The sequence below is a fragment of the Diabrotica virgifera genome, chromosome 8 (assembly GCF_917563875.1).
Source record: "Diabrotica virgifera virgifera chromosome 8, PGI_DIABVI_V3a".
NCBI classification, from domain to species: Eukaryota; Metazoa; Arthropoda; class Insecta; order Coleoptera; family Chrysomelidae; genus Diabrotica; species Diabrotica virgifera.
The window spans coordinates 59,621,820-59,635,317 of NC_065450.1; the positions used below are offsets into that span (position 1 = coordinate 59,621,820).

General features: G+C 32.2%; 1 protein-coding gene across 1 annotated transcript in view; it reads right to left on the bottom strand.

Annotated features, from left to right (window-relative positions):
- Positions 1-13,498, bottom strand: part of LOC126890163 (dual specificity protein phosphatase 15-like) — a 149,913-nt gene that overhangs the window by 94,059 nt on the left and 42,356 nt on the right. Inside the window, exon 3 of the mRNA XM_050659016.1 lies at positions 12,997-13,121. Within this exon, the coding sequence (XP_050514973.1) occupies positions 12,997-13,121 (125 nt within the window). The remainder of the gene's footprint in view (positions 1-12,996; positions 13,122-13,498) is intronic.

Below are 13,498 nucleotides of genomic sequence, written 5' to 3' on the forward strand. Positions count from 1 at the left end.
TTTTAATTCTACATCATATAAAATTAAGGTAGACAATTTTGTTCAAAAAAAAAAATGTCAGGGTGCCAAGCCCCCTTATAACTTATGGGTATAAAAAATAGATTAAAACCTCTTTAACGTCCTACAGGATAAACGTGAAAAATTTTATAAAAATTTCGTTTTGCAGTAGTATGGTAACTAACACTGTTACAGGAGAATTTTATGTATATAGAAGTTACTGCGAATTAAATAATAAAAGTACCTAACTTTAAACCTAATTTTCTCTGAAAATTCGTATAAAAATACCAGCTTTTGAAACCCCAAAGTAGATTTACTCTATAGTCAATATAAACAAAGTTATTCAAATTGTTTAAAAGCCAAAAATGACTCTATATTACTAAACTTTTTTCGGATTGATGAAAATGACTTTTTAATGATTTTTTTCAATACTTTAAAAACATAGCTATTATTCTTGCATGTGGTTTCCACAGAGTTGCTATGTCATTATTATTTTCTGAACAATAACATTGCGAAAAAAAAGTTCTTTGCGATAAACAAATTGAATAAAATTTAAACTAATTGACGAATCGTCTTAAAAATTTTTGTTCATTATATGGAATGTTTGACTCAACTTTTCGTGCAATATGAAAGTCTTAAGGCAATTTTCGCAAAAGTTATAGCACATTTTTTATTTTTGAAATTTTAGTCTTATTTTACTCTTTTCGAAACAAAAAAGGATCGGACCAAAATTCAAAAAGTGCCATTTTAAACCTTGGCTCATCTACAAAAAGAAGAATATTATAAATAAAAAATATTTAATTACCCTATTTTTACCTGTAGCGATTTAAACAAAAAACTACCATTTTGACCCTTATTTGTTAATAACTAAGGCCGTCCGCACACGGGGCGACGTCGAACTACTCGACTCGATTCCAGTCACGTAGGTCTCTCTCCGCCAGTAAAGTTCCTTCGTTGTGGCATTGAGTTCCTTACACGTTTAAGCGGTCCGCACATGAGTCGATCGAAAACAGGTCTCGAGGTTCGCGCGTCTTGCTCGTCTTGTACGAACCCTGCGGCACAAGCGATTGCTCTCCGCACACTAGTCGATTCAGTTTGCTCACATCTTTTTTATTCATCAACCCAAACGACTATTTAGCTCTGTAAAAAGTACGGTATTGTTACATTTTTAATATCGTTTGTATACAATGAGCATTATACAATTGAGGGTTCTATTTCCCCAAAGAATTTTATAATAAACACCTAGAAACAAAAGTTCAATGTTTTCAGAATTTTATATTACAAACAATATATTTCCACAAAGTTAGTAGGTAGTACTACAATAAATGAACATAACATGCACCGATCTTTAAATAAAAGTAAAATTTCATTCAGCGCAAAAAAACAACAGAAATCGAAGGAAACAAATAAAATAAACTACCTATATGACTGGAAACGTGCGTCTCACTCGAACTTTCTCGTGCACTACGGATCGCAAGAGACGAGAGTCGTACAAGACGAGGAGATTTTGCAATCGTAAACGCCTCGTGTACGGAGCCCAATGCCACAACGAAGGAACTTGAGTGGCAGGGAGAAATCTACGCGATTTGAATCCAGCCGAGTGCTTCGAGCGTCGCTCCATGTGCGGACGGGCTTTTAGTATTGCAAACCTCCTCGTCTTGTACGACTCTCGTCGCTTGCGATCCGTAGTGCACGAGAAAGTTCGAGTGAGACGCAGGTTTCCAGTCATATAGGTAGTTTATTTTATTTGTTTCCTTCGATTTCTGTTGTTTTTTGGGCTGAATGAAATTTTACTTTTATTTAAAGATCGGTGCATGTTATGTTCATTGATTGTAGTACTACTTACTAACTTTGTGGAAATATATTGTTTGTAATATAAAATTCTGAAAAAATTGAACTTCTGTTTCTAGGTGTTTAATATAAAATTCGTTGGGGAAGTAGAAAAATGTCTTCAGTATAAGGCTCATTGTATTCAAATTATAATAAAAATATAACAATACCGTACTTTTCAGAGATCGAAATGGTCATTTTGGTTGATATATAAAAAATGCGTTCTTCCTAGTTGGAAGATGTGAGCAAACTGAATAGACAAGTGTGCGGAGTGCAATCGCTTGTGCCGCAGGGTTCGTACAAGACGAGCAAGACGCGCGAACTTCGAGACGTGTCTTCGATCGACCCATGTGCGGACGGCCTTAATTATAACTGAAAAAATGTTTTGACTTGAAGTATGATAATGAATACTGTAAAGATCAATTTAGGTCAATTTATGGTCGAAGTCAAACAATAAGGCCGAATAAAAATATTTTCTTGACATACATCGAGCATTTACATCGAGCATTTCGTTGGGTAGAAGTAGTGACGAGTATATATGACGTCATTATTATATTTGGTGAGATGGTAAATGGTAACTGACGACTGTCAAAATATTGAAGGTTAAATATAATGTCAACTTATTGTTTTCAAATTAAATTTTATTTATTTAGTTAATATTTTAACGACAGTTTATTTTTTAACCAATTTCACTTTCCCTTCCTTATCCTTGATTGGTCGATTAGGTTCGTAATAGTCTTGTTGTATGGTAGGTTTAGTTAGGTGTTAATTTTAAGAAACGTTGCTGGCTAAATGGGTACAGCTCCCAAAGGCCATAAAAGAAGAAGAAACAAAATATACCAACTGAAATATTACATAATCTTCTATAGAACATGTCTTTGATACATAGGTATATTACAGATTTTTTTCACACTTTTCAAAACAAAGGGAAACTGTGTAGCCGGTAGCTGCTTTGGTAAATACATATGTGTTTTATTTGACAACAGCCATTTTTTGCTAAACTTGACGGTACCGAAAAAACTAATATATGAGGAAAAATTTGTTAAATTGTTTGCCGTCATGTTTGTTCTGGTGGGTTATGATGTCATTAAATATATGACATGCATTCCTAATTGTTTGACTTTTAGTTTAACTTTGTCACTCTCATCGATTATACACATTTAATTATTAATCTGCGCTACAAAAGACTAATAAAGTTTGTAAATGATTTAATTATTGATTGGTAAATTGTAATGCATTGCAATTCAATAGACTGAAAATTATTACATGATTTCCAACAAATAACTGAAATTTTCCGATCAATTAATAAATATTTAAACATTTTCCAGATTTATTCCATACAACAATGCCGTTCAAAAAAACATAAATGCGCAACAAAAACCAATACTTTCCAGAATATTTGATAGAAATCTAGTAGCGAGTGAATGAATGAATAATCAATTGAAGAAGTGTAATGTACGATAATCCTCTACTGATAAAAATTCTCAAGAAACGTAGGCTAGAGGGTCTAGGTAATGTAGAATGAATGTATGTATATTATGGTTAAGAATATTGAATGAAGGTTATAAAAGTGGAAGAGAGAGATAGGTAGAGCATGCAGAAAATAGAGTGAATACCTTGGAACAAGAATCCAACAAAGTGGAAGGACACAATTCGAAATGGAAGAAAGAATTATGAAAGGAATCAAAGTAATAGGAGCTTTGAATTCACTACTATGATCAAAAACCACATCAAAAGAAAAGAAAGCACAGCCATTTAGTAGCATCTTTAAAAGCGTGGTATGTATTGTATGGATGTGAAACCTGGTAACTGAATAAGCGAACAGAACAGAAGTTGCTCGCACTGGAAATAAACTTCTGGCGAATATCGGCCTGCAACTCTAGAGTCACCACACACATAACGAATGAACGAGTATACGAGATATGAGTAGAAAAACAAACATAATAGAAGAAATCCAGCAAAAACAACTTTGTCGGTATGGACATGTACAAAGAATGGAGGAACATAGACTCACCTAGTTGATAATGGAGTGGCAACCCCCGGAAAGTGGCAGACCGAAAACTACCTGGATAAGTGGAATCTAAAAAGCAATGTCTGAGAGAGATCTACAACCAGGAGATTTGACAGAGATTTTTTATCTCAACCCGATACAGTTTTTTTCAAGGTATCTACTGCACATTAGTAGAGCAATTTTCTTCTTTTTCTTTACGTGCCATCTCCGCGACGAACGTTGGCAATCATCATTGCTATTCTAACTTTTGACACTAGACCCCGAAAGAGTTCAGTTGAGCTGCACACAAACCATTCTCTGAGGTTTCTCAGCCAGGTCATTTTTCTTCTACCTATGCTGCGCCTTCCTTGAATCTTTGTCTGCATTATTAATTTTAGGAATTTATATCTGCCACCACGTGTTATATAATCCAAATATTGTAGTTTTCTTATTTTGATGCAATCCAGTATCTCCATACTGTTCTCTATTCTTCTTCATTGGTTATTCTGTATGTCCAAGAGCTTCTCAGCATTCTTCGATACGTCCACATTTCAAATGCTTCCAATCTATTGAGACATTGTTTATTAAGAGTCAATGTCCCCACACCATACAAGAGAACAGAAAATACATAACACTTTAATACTCGTTTTCTAAGATTTAGGCTGAGGCCTCTAGTACATAATATTTGTTTCATATTATTGAATGCACTTCTAGCATTTTTTATTCTAACTCTGATTTCTTTGGTTAATCGTTTGTTTTATTAATGTTTGTCGCTAAATAGTTATAATTCTGAACTCGTTCTGTCGTCTTATTATTTACGTATAGATTGATGTTTCTAATATTTCTCGTTGATATATCTCAATATCTAATATTGGTCCGGCATAAGAATGGCGTAACTGCAAAAGCCAAATTTCTCAGGAGAACAAAGAAACGATTTTTAAATATTTAAAATAGGGATTAACTAAGGAGTAATGGTCCAGGAGCATCGGTATGGCGTTTATTTTAACAATTATGACTTTTATTTTTATCCCTGTTGGCGAATTTCATTATCTTAATTTAATCCCTCCGTTTTCAACCCTTTTTACAGTTGCCTCATTCTTCATCTAAAATTTTTTAAATATTTAAAATAGTGATTAAATAAAGAGTAACCATCCGGAACATTGGTATGGCGTTTATTCTTACAATGATGGATTTTAGTTTCATCCCTATGGGTTCGAATTTCATTATCTTAATTTAATCTTTCCATTTTTAACCCTATCTACAGTTGCGTCATTCTTGATCTGAACATTTTTCTGTACAAAAAAACTATTTTTAAATATTTAGTATGCCGTTTATTCTTACAGCGATGGTTTTTATTTTCATCCTTATTGGTCCGAAATTCATTATCTTAATTTAGTCCCCCCATTTTCAATCCTATTTACAGTTGCGTCATTACTCATCTAAAACAAGGTCTAAAATGGTGCGTATTTCAATAACGACGCAACTACCCTGTAGTGGCTCAGCACATAGTTACAGTTCTGTCGCTTTTATATCATCTGTATACAGTATTTTAGAAGCTAACTACGCAATAAACAGGAATTGACAAAATTTGAAGTTATGCCATTCTTAATCCGGACTGGCGATATTTGGTGACAGACCAAATTCTTCACTCGTTGCAACAAACTTTTGGCCATTCCATTTTATCCAACTACTCCCCTACTGTCTATTTTCCCCTGGATAATCAATTACTGTAGACGGTGTAACGTTAAAAACGTCACATCTTTGCTATTTTATTTTTAAATAATTATTTTATTTTATTTTCTTTGTAATTATTTTCTTAATAATTATTATTACATGTACTTGCGCTGGGTAATCTTCTTTGTGACACGGTGACAGCAAAATACAGCGTGTTTTATATGTTCGTTCATGGGTATTCTTTTATTTTTCCGACTGCATATGCACGTGTAAATCAAATTTTAACTAGTATCAATCATAATTCCATTTAATTTACCCTTGCCATCTATGTACTCGTTTTTGAATACTATTTGGCAAAGGTACATTTTGGTTATTAACTTCTTGATTGTCATTTATACTCATTGTATCTTCTAGTTTTTGGGATAAAAGATCACCGTTCTCCCTCCGGGAGCTTCAACAATCCTCAATCGCCGGCGATACAACAACGAGGGATATGTCATCTAGACTGCAACTATATCACCTAGACTGCAACGACCAACATCTGTAGGCCTGGTGGAATGCAGCCTCTAGAACCCCAGTGCCAGTTGTAGAAACAGCAGTACCATTCGACATCAAGATGTTACCATCAACCAATACCAAAAGACATAAGTATAATCCAGAAATTGTTAGTTTTTGGCAAGAATTTGAATATATTTGTTAATGCATTCAATAAGTTACATTTTTATTATATCTTTATTGAACAATAAACATGATTAGTTAAAGTATTTTTTTGTTTGCTTCCATTGTAAATTTTCATTAGTCCAGGGCGCGTCTGTTTTGAGATGGACGTTGAGAGGTGACTCAAATTTTTTTGCAGAAACTGCTTGAAAATAAATCAAATAATAATATTTGAGTTATCCTCCCTCTCAAAAAGGCCCGGAACATTGTTTAAATAATGAAAATGTCAAAAAATGAAGGAAAAATTCGATTTCTTTCTTCGTTTTTTGATTATAACTTTAAAAGTATTCATTTTCGAGAAAAGTTGTACAAACATGAAAGTTGCGTAATTAAATTTACTACAATACAGAATTGGTGAAAAACTTAAAAAATTGTCACCCTAGTTGCAAAATAGCAATATTTGTGAAAAAACCATACAAAAACAAGTATTCGCATTTTACGTTTTTCAACCATTTATGCTACACTTAGGACCTTCATATTTCACCCAGAAAAACTTAACGATACAATAAAACAATACTGTAAATTTCATTAAGATCGGTTTAATAGATTTTGCAAAATAAATTTTGCAATCCAGCTTTCGCAAAAAAAATTAATTTTTTCAAAATGTTACAGGACTGAAAATAAAGTAGATAGCAAGTTGAAATTTTTTTTGCGTATAGAAGTGTAGTGTACCTTTCATTTGCAATTTGCAAAATTAAAATCGATTAATTACCACGGCGTCAGGAAATTTTTTAAATAAACATTAATTTTTGGTGCTACGCGCAGGACAGCGGTGTTCGATTCACACAAATTGATTTCCACCAAAATGTCTTCCAATCTTTATCTAATATATTATTTTCTTACTCTATATTTTGTTGTATTTTAATATTTTAATTCCACAAAAATCAAACTAATTTTATTACTGTCTGTGAAATATTGTTTAAACAATTGAATATGTTTAAAAATAATAAACTTTTATTCTCTAAGTTAAAATATATGAACAAAGAAAGTTTTTGCTTATAAAAGTGTTATTTCAAAGGATAGAGTATGTGTTTTTATTTTGCAATAAACAAATTTATTTATTTATATCGAAATGTAATAAAAATTAAAATGTATCAATCATTATCAAAGGTCATTGGAATGCCCAATCAGAGCAAACTATCCGCTGTCCTGCGCGTAGCACCAATAATTAATGATTAATGTTTATTTAAAAAAATTCCTGACGCCGTCGTGTTTATCGATTTTAATTTTGCAAAATTGCATATTAAAGGTACAGTACACTTCTATATGCAAACAAAATTCAACTTGCTATCTGCTTTATTTTCAGTCCTGTAACATTTTGAAAAAATGAATTTTTTTTGCTAAAGCTGGATTGCAAAATTTATTTTGCAAAATCTGTTGAACCGATCTTAGTGAACTTTACAGTATTATTTAACTGTATCATAAAGTTTTTCTGGGTGAAATATGAAGGTCCTAAGTGTAGCATAAACGGTTGAAAAACGTAAAATGCGAATACTTGTTTTTGTATGGTTTTTTCGCAATTATTGCTATTTTGCAACAAGGGTGACTATTTTTTAAATTTGTAACTAATTCTATATTGTTGGAAATTTAATTACGCAACTTTTATGTTAGTACAACTTTTCTTGGAAATAAATACTTTTAAAGTTATAATCAAAAAACGAAGAAAAAAATCGAATTTTTCCTTAATTTTTTGACATTTTGATTATTTAAACAATGTTCCGGACCTTTTTGAGAGGGAGGATAACTCAAATATTATTATTTGATTTATTTTTAAGCAATTTCTGCAAAAAAATTTGAGTCACCTCTCAACGTCCAAATGTACTAATATTTTTACAGATGCGCCCAGGTCTACATACTTAGTTCATTTCTAAGATTAGGACTAGACGAACACACACCTTGAGAGACTGAGCTAAGCTAGGGTGAACGATAACTATCTTGGTTGGTTGAAATATTATTTTCGAATGGTATTTCAATTAGCTGAGGTAGTCTACCATCCTTTTCGCTTCAACAATACTTATCGTGTCTCAATATGTGGCCTAGATATTCAAGTTTCTGAAGTACTTCTTTAGGCGCGATTAGGAGTGAATGTATGTGCGCGAATTCATCAAAATTGTTGGTGCTACGCGCAGATACGTTATACGTCTGCTCTGATTCCTCTGATTACAACGACATGTCAAAAATTATCCAATATGGCGGCTGTGGTTAAAGAATGTGTAGTCATTGTTGTCATTTTTATTATTATGGTTATGGTTATATTATTATCATAAGTTGTATTTTAAAAGTTGTGAGAGCAGAGACAAAAGTGAGTTTATAGTTGTACTGACTTTTTAAATAGTATTTATATATATTTTTGGACTTATTAATATACAGGTGTCCCGAAAAGATTGGTCATAAATTATACTACAGATTCTGGGGTCAAAAACAGGTTGATTGAACCTGACTTACCTATATACAATAGTGCACACAAAAAAGTTACAGCCCTTTGAAGTTACAAAATGAAAATCGATTTTTTTTCATATATCGAAAATTATTAGAGATTTTGTATTGAAAATGGACATATGGCAGCAACATCTTAAAAAAAATTAAAGTGAAATTTTTTCAAACCATAAAAATTTTATAGGAATTTTGTTCTTTTAAATCCCCCCTCCCAAACTTTTGTGGTACCATTAGTTAAACACACCGTTTTTAAAACTTTTTTGCCTCTTAGTACTTTTTTAATAAGCCAGTGTTTATCGACATATTTTGAATATTTGTCAAATCCACCACATATTTGTATATTATGGTTAATTTTGGTTATGGTTACATTTTTAGGTATATTTTGAAAAAGAAGGCACATCTCGATAAAAGGTGACATCAAAAAAGGCTAGGAGGCAAAAAAGTTTTAAAAACACTGTGTTTAACTAATGGTACCACAATAATACCACAATAACAGCCATTCTTGCAAAAAATTTAGAAGATCTCCAGACATTAGTAAATCTAGTAAGCGAAGCAAGTTATCGGAGAGGCCTAAAAATCAATATTTCAAAGATAAAGTGGATGGCAGTTGGAAAGATAAATGTAGATCAAGGCGTGCTTTATCTTGATGGAGAGGAGGTAGAACGAGTAAATCATTTAAAATACCTTGGCAGTTGGTTAAATGTAAATTGCGATTGTGATGAAGAGATAATAACCAGGATTGAAATATCACGTAAGGCTTTTACGACCTGGAAACTAAGAAAGTCCCAAAATGTTACGTGTGGTCTATATTATTGTTTGGTTGTGAGCCATGGACGTTAAAAATCACAATGCTAAATAAATTAAAAGCATTCGAATTGTGGTGCTATCGACGAATCCTAAAGATATCGTGGGTTTCGCACACTTCGAATAAAAATGTTCTCCAAACGATGAATTCAGAACGTCTGCTGATAAGCATCATAAAGAGGAGAAAAACAGAATACTTCGGCCATATAATTAGAGGGCCTAAATAACATCCTTTGCCTTATAATACAAGGAAAAGTGGAGGGAAAGAGATTGATTGGTCGAAAAAAACTTTCATGGTTACGTAATATTAGACAATGGTGTGGTTCCACTGTAGAAGAATTATTTCGCGCAGCAGCCGATAGAGAGAGGTTTCAGGAACTTGTAAACATGATGACAGCCAACGTCTGAATACGGACACGGCACCTGAAGAAGAAGACCACAATAATAGTTAAATTGGAACGTACCCAAACATTTGGGGGGTTTAAAGGAACAAAACCCCAGAAAATTTTTATGTGAATATATTAAAAAAGAAGCCGCATCTCGATAAAAACTGGCTTATCGAAAAAATACTACGAGGCAAAAAATTTTTAAAGATGTTGTGTTTAACTAATGATACCACAATAATGAATTAATTGGAAGGTACACGAAAGTTTGGGGGGGGGGGGGGGGAGTTAAAGTAATAAAACCCCCACAAATTGTACTATAATTTTGTTTTAAGATGTTCCTGCCATAAGAATAATACATGTCCATTTTCAATAAAAAATCTCTAATAGTTTTCGATATATTGAAAAAAATCGATTTTCATTTTCTAACTTCAAAGGGCTGTAACTTTTTTTTGAGCACATTTGTACTAAATTAGGTTCAACCAAACTATTTTTGACCCCAGAATGTGTGGTATAATTTACGACCAATTTTTCGGGACACCCTGTATAAAACAAGAAAGTGTGTGTACTTTGTATGCAGGTTAGAAGTTATACTTCTAGTAAAATTGTGTAGAAAATCTGACGTTTTTTGTATGTTCAACGATTCCTCAAGAGAAAAGCAATTGCTGGGACGCTCCAATTCGACAAAAAATGACGGATTAACATTATTTTTCGAGAATTTTAATTTTATTGATTGATTCCTCACGAGAATAACAATTGGGGGAACGCTCCAGTTCATAAAAAATGACGTATTGACGTTATTTTTAATCTTGAAATCATAAAAATAGAAGTATAACTTCTTACGTGCGTACAAAGTACACACTCTTTTTTTTTAATTTAATTTGTTTAATTGTGTGTAATTTGGGCGGTAACAAATTTAATGCAGTTAATTCGCGGAAAGTGTTTGTCTAACGATTTACGAATTGAATGATTGCGAAATTCCATTGTTGCGGGCCATAACAAAGGACTTTCTGGACCTAAAATTCTTCAAAATTTAAGTATTTTGCAAGAAACCCTGAGAAATATTATTTCACTTAAAAAAAACGGGAATTGTTGGATCAAAAGTTTAAACTGGTCGTGTTTCAGAGATCCCTGAAAGGAATGAGTTTATCCCAAAGGATAAACTACGTCTTACAAAGAAATAAAAAAGAAAACGATTTTTGTGGGCAAAAAAGCACCAAAACGGGGTTCAACGTCAATGAAATTCAGTAAGTGATGAATCTTGGGGTCTGTTTGGCGATACATAAAGTAAAGTTATTCGAATGAGAAGGGAAGAAGATTACAAAGATTGCCTCAAAAGAAAGGTTAAGTTCCCGGATTCTGTAAGGATCTGGGAATGTATGCATTCTTAAGGAGTTGGACATTGAATTGACATAATAGAGTGAATGAAAACAATTTTATTACTCAAGACTAAGTTATTTCTACTTACAAACATTGAAAGTTTTCCCGATATTTGGACAAAATTAAAAATATCTCGAGAATTAATGAGTTTAGTAATCAATAAAACTGATAAAATTAAATTTTTCAAAATCCATTTTAATAGGCTGTTGATTATGTTCAAAATAAGAAGCTAAAAGGAACTACAACGTTAACGGGTTCTATTGTTTCATAATATGGTCAATGGACTTCTAAATTTAACAAAACCGCGGAGTGCTACCATTTAAAGGGGTGCGTTTTTGAGAAAGGGGTGAATTAGTCCCTAGGCACAGGGTGAATTAGGGTGAGTTCTATGCACTTTTGGGATAAACACGTCTATAAAAAAATTGTTCCAGGGTAAAATTTACTACCGAAATATCACCTTTTAAGGTCAAAAATATATATATTTTTAAATATATTCAAAGAAGAAAGCAAAAACAACACGAAAGAAAGCAATTTTGTTTTTTGCCCCATAACTTTTTTCCACGGGGATATATGTATAGGCATTGCTTCACAAAAAAATCTACCATCCTTCCTCTTTGAAATGACGTTTCGTAGAAGTCTTCAGGCTTTATAATTTCCGGAATATAATTTTTCAAATTTCGCCGCTCACGGCATTCTTGGGCCATTTTCCCTACTACTTTGCAAACATTGTTCTGCAACTTTTTTCTACGCATTTCTAGGTATATGCAATGGTGCATTTAGTAGGAAGAGAATTAAATTACCTTAAAAATGGTCTACTGCTGTACGACTATTTTTAAGCAAGTTATGGTTTTTCAAAATTTTATACTTTTAATGATTTTTGATATTTTTTACGATTATTTTTAAATTTTTCATTATAACTTTTTTCTTGTATATTTAGTTATATACATTTTGCAATAAAAAGAAAGCTTATTTTTTTCTTTAAAATGGTGTATTGTAAAAAATTCTAGGACTATTTATGAATAAGATATTTCTTATCTTTTTCAATTAGAAGAATATAATTGCATATTATTACATAATTTTTAATTCCAAATAATTTTTCTTTAATAACAGTTTTCGATATTGTGAAATATAAAAGTACTTTACTCTTGAACGAATTTCATATTTTTTAACATACCTATTACACTATTGATAAAATGTTATATATAAAACTTATACTTGTATGAAACAATACTTGTTTCATTGTAGGCATTTCTTTCTTTAGATTTTCATTTTTCCTTATCTCTTTCATTTGTAATTTATATTCACTATTCTCCTCCCTTATTTCTTTTAGTTTCTCAATCATATTTCCTATTGTATTTTTTATATCTTCCAGGTCCTTGTTTTTCTTTTTATTATCGCTTGCTAATTGTCTCATCAGTTCCATCATTTCTTTCTGGCTGCTTGTTTCATTCGTTGGTTTATTTTTAAAAGATACAAAACATGATTTGAAAAAGGGGTATATCTTTATAGATATACCCCTTATATAAAAGGGGTCTATCTAGATTAATAACTTAGTTTTTTGGGTATATCTTTATTAGATTATTAGATAAAAAACAATAATTATTAAATTGTTACAATGAAAATTCAAATCTTTAAAATGAAAACGCATTATCATGTTGAAGATTCGTATTCAGCGGGTCAAAATACATAAAAATCAGTTGTAAAATCTCATGGACCTCAATTGGCCAGGAAGCCCATCTTTGTCCCTAGACTAATAGAGAAATATTATTAAAAATTAATGCTTACCAATGAATGAGCACATTTCCATCCCGGAGTCGGGCTGCGTGTATAAAATCGTTACATAGTGAAAAATATTGAGTTAAATTTTGATCCGGTGAATCCGACGCCATTACACACAAATAGTGTTTATCCTGAAACAATAGAAATAAAGTACAATATACGTTGATATTTATATAGCTAAATAATAGTTGTTTATGATATAAGTGTTAAAAGTACACGTTTAAGGCACGCATGTGAAAGTTTGCAGAATGAACGATATCGAGTTAGAAATATATTCACCCATTCCGACAAATATATCCCACTAAAAATACGGCTGCTAAAATGCTATGTATTTCCAGTCTTGCTGTATGGCGCAGAGGCATGCACACTAACGGAAACATTAATGAGGAAGCTGGAGGCATTCGAAATGTGGGTGTACCGACGTATCCTCAACATATCCTGGATGACTCACACCACCAACGCAGAGGTATTGCGCCGGATGGGCAAACAAAAAGAGATCTCTTTCACA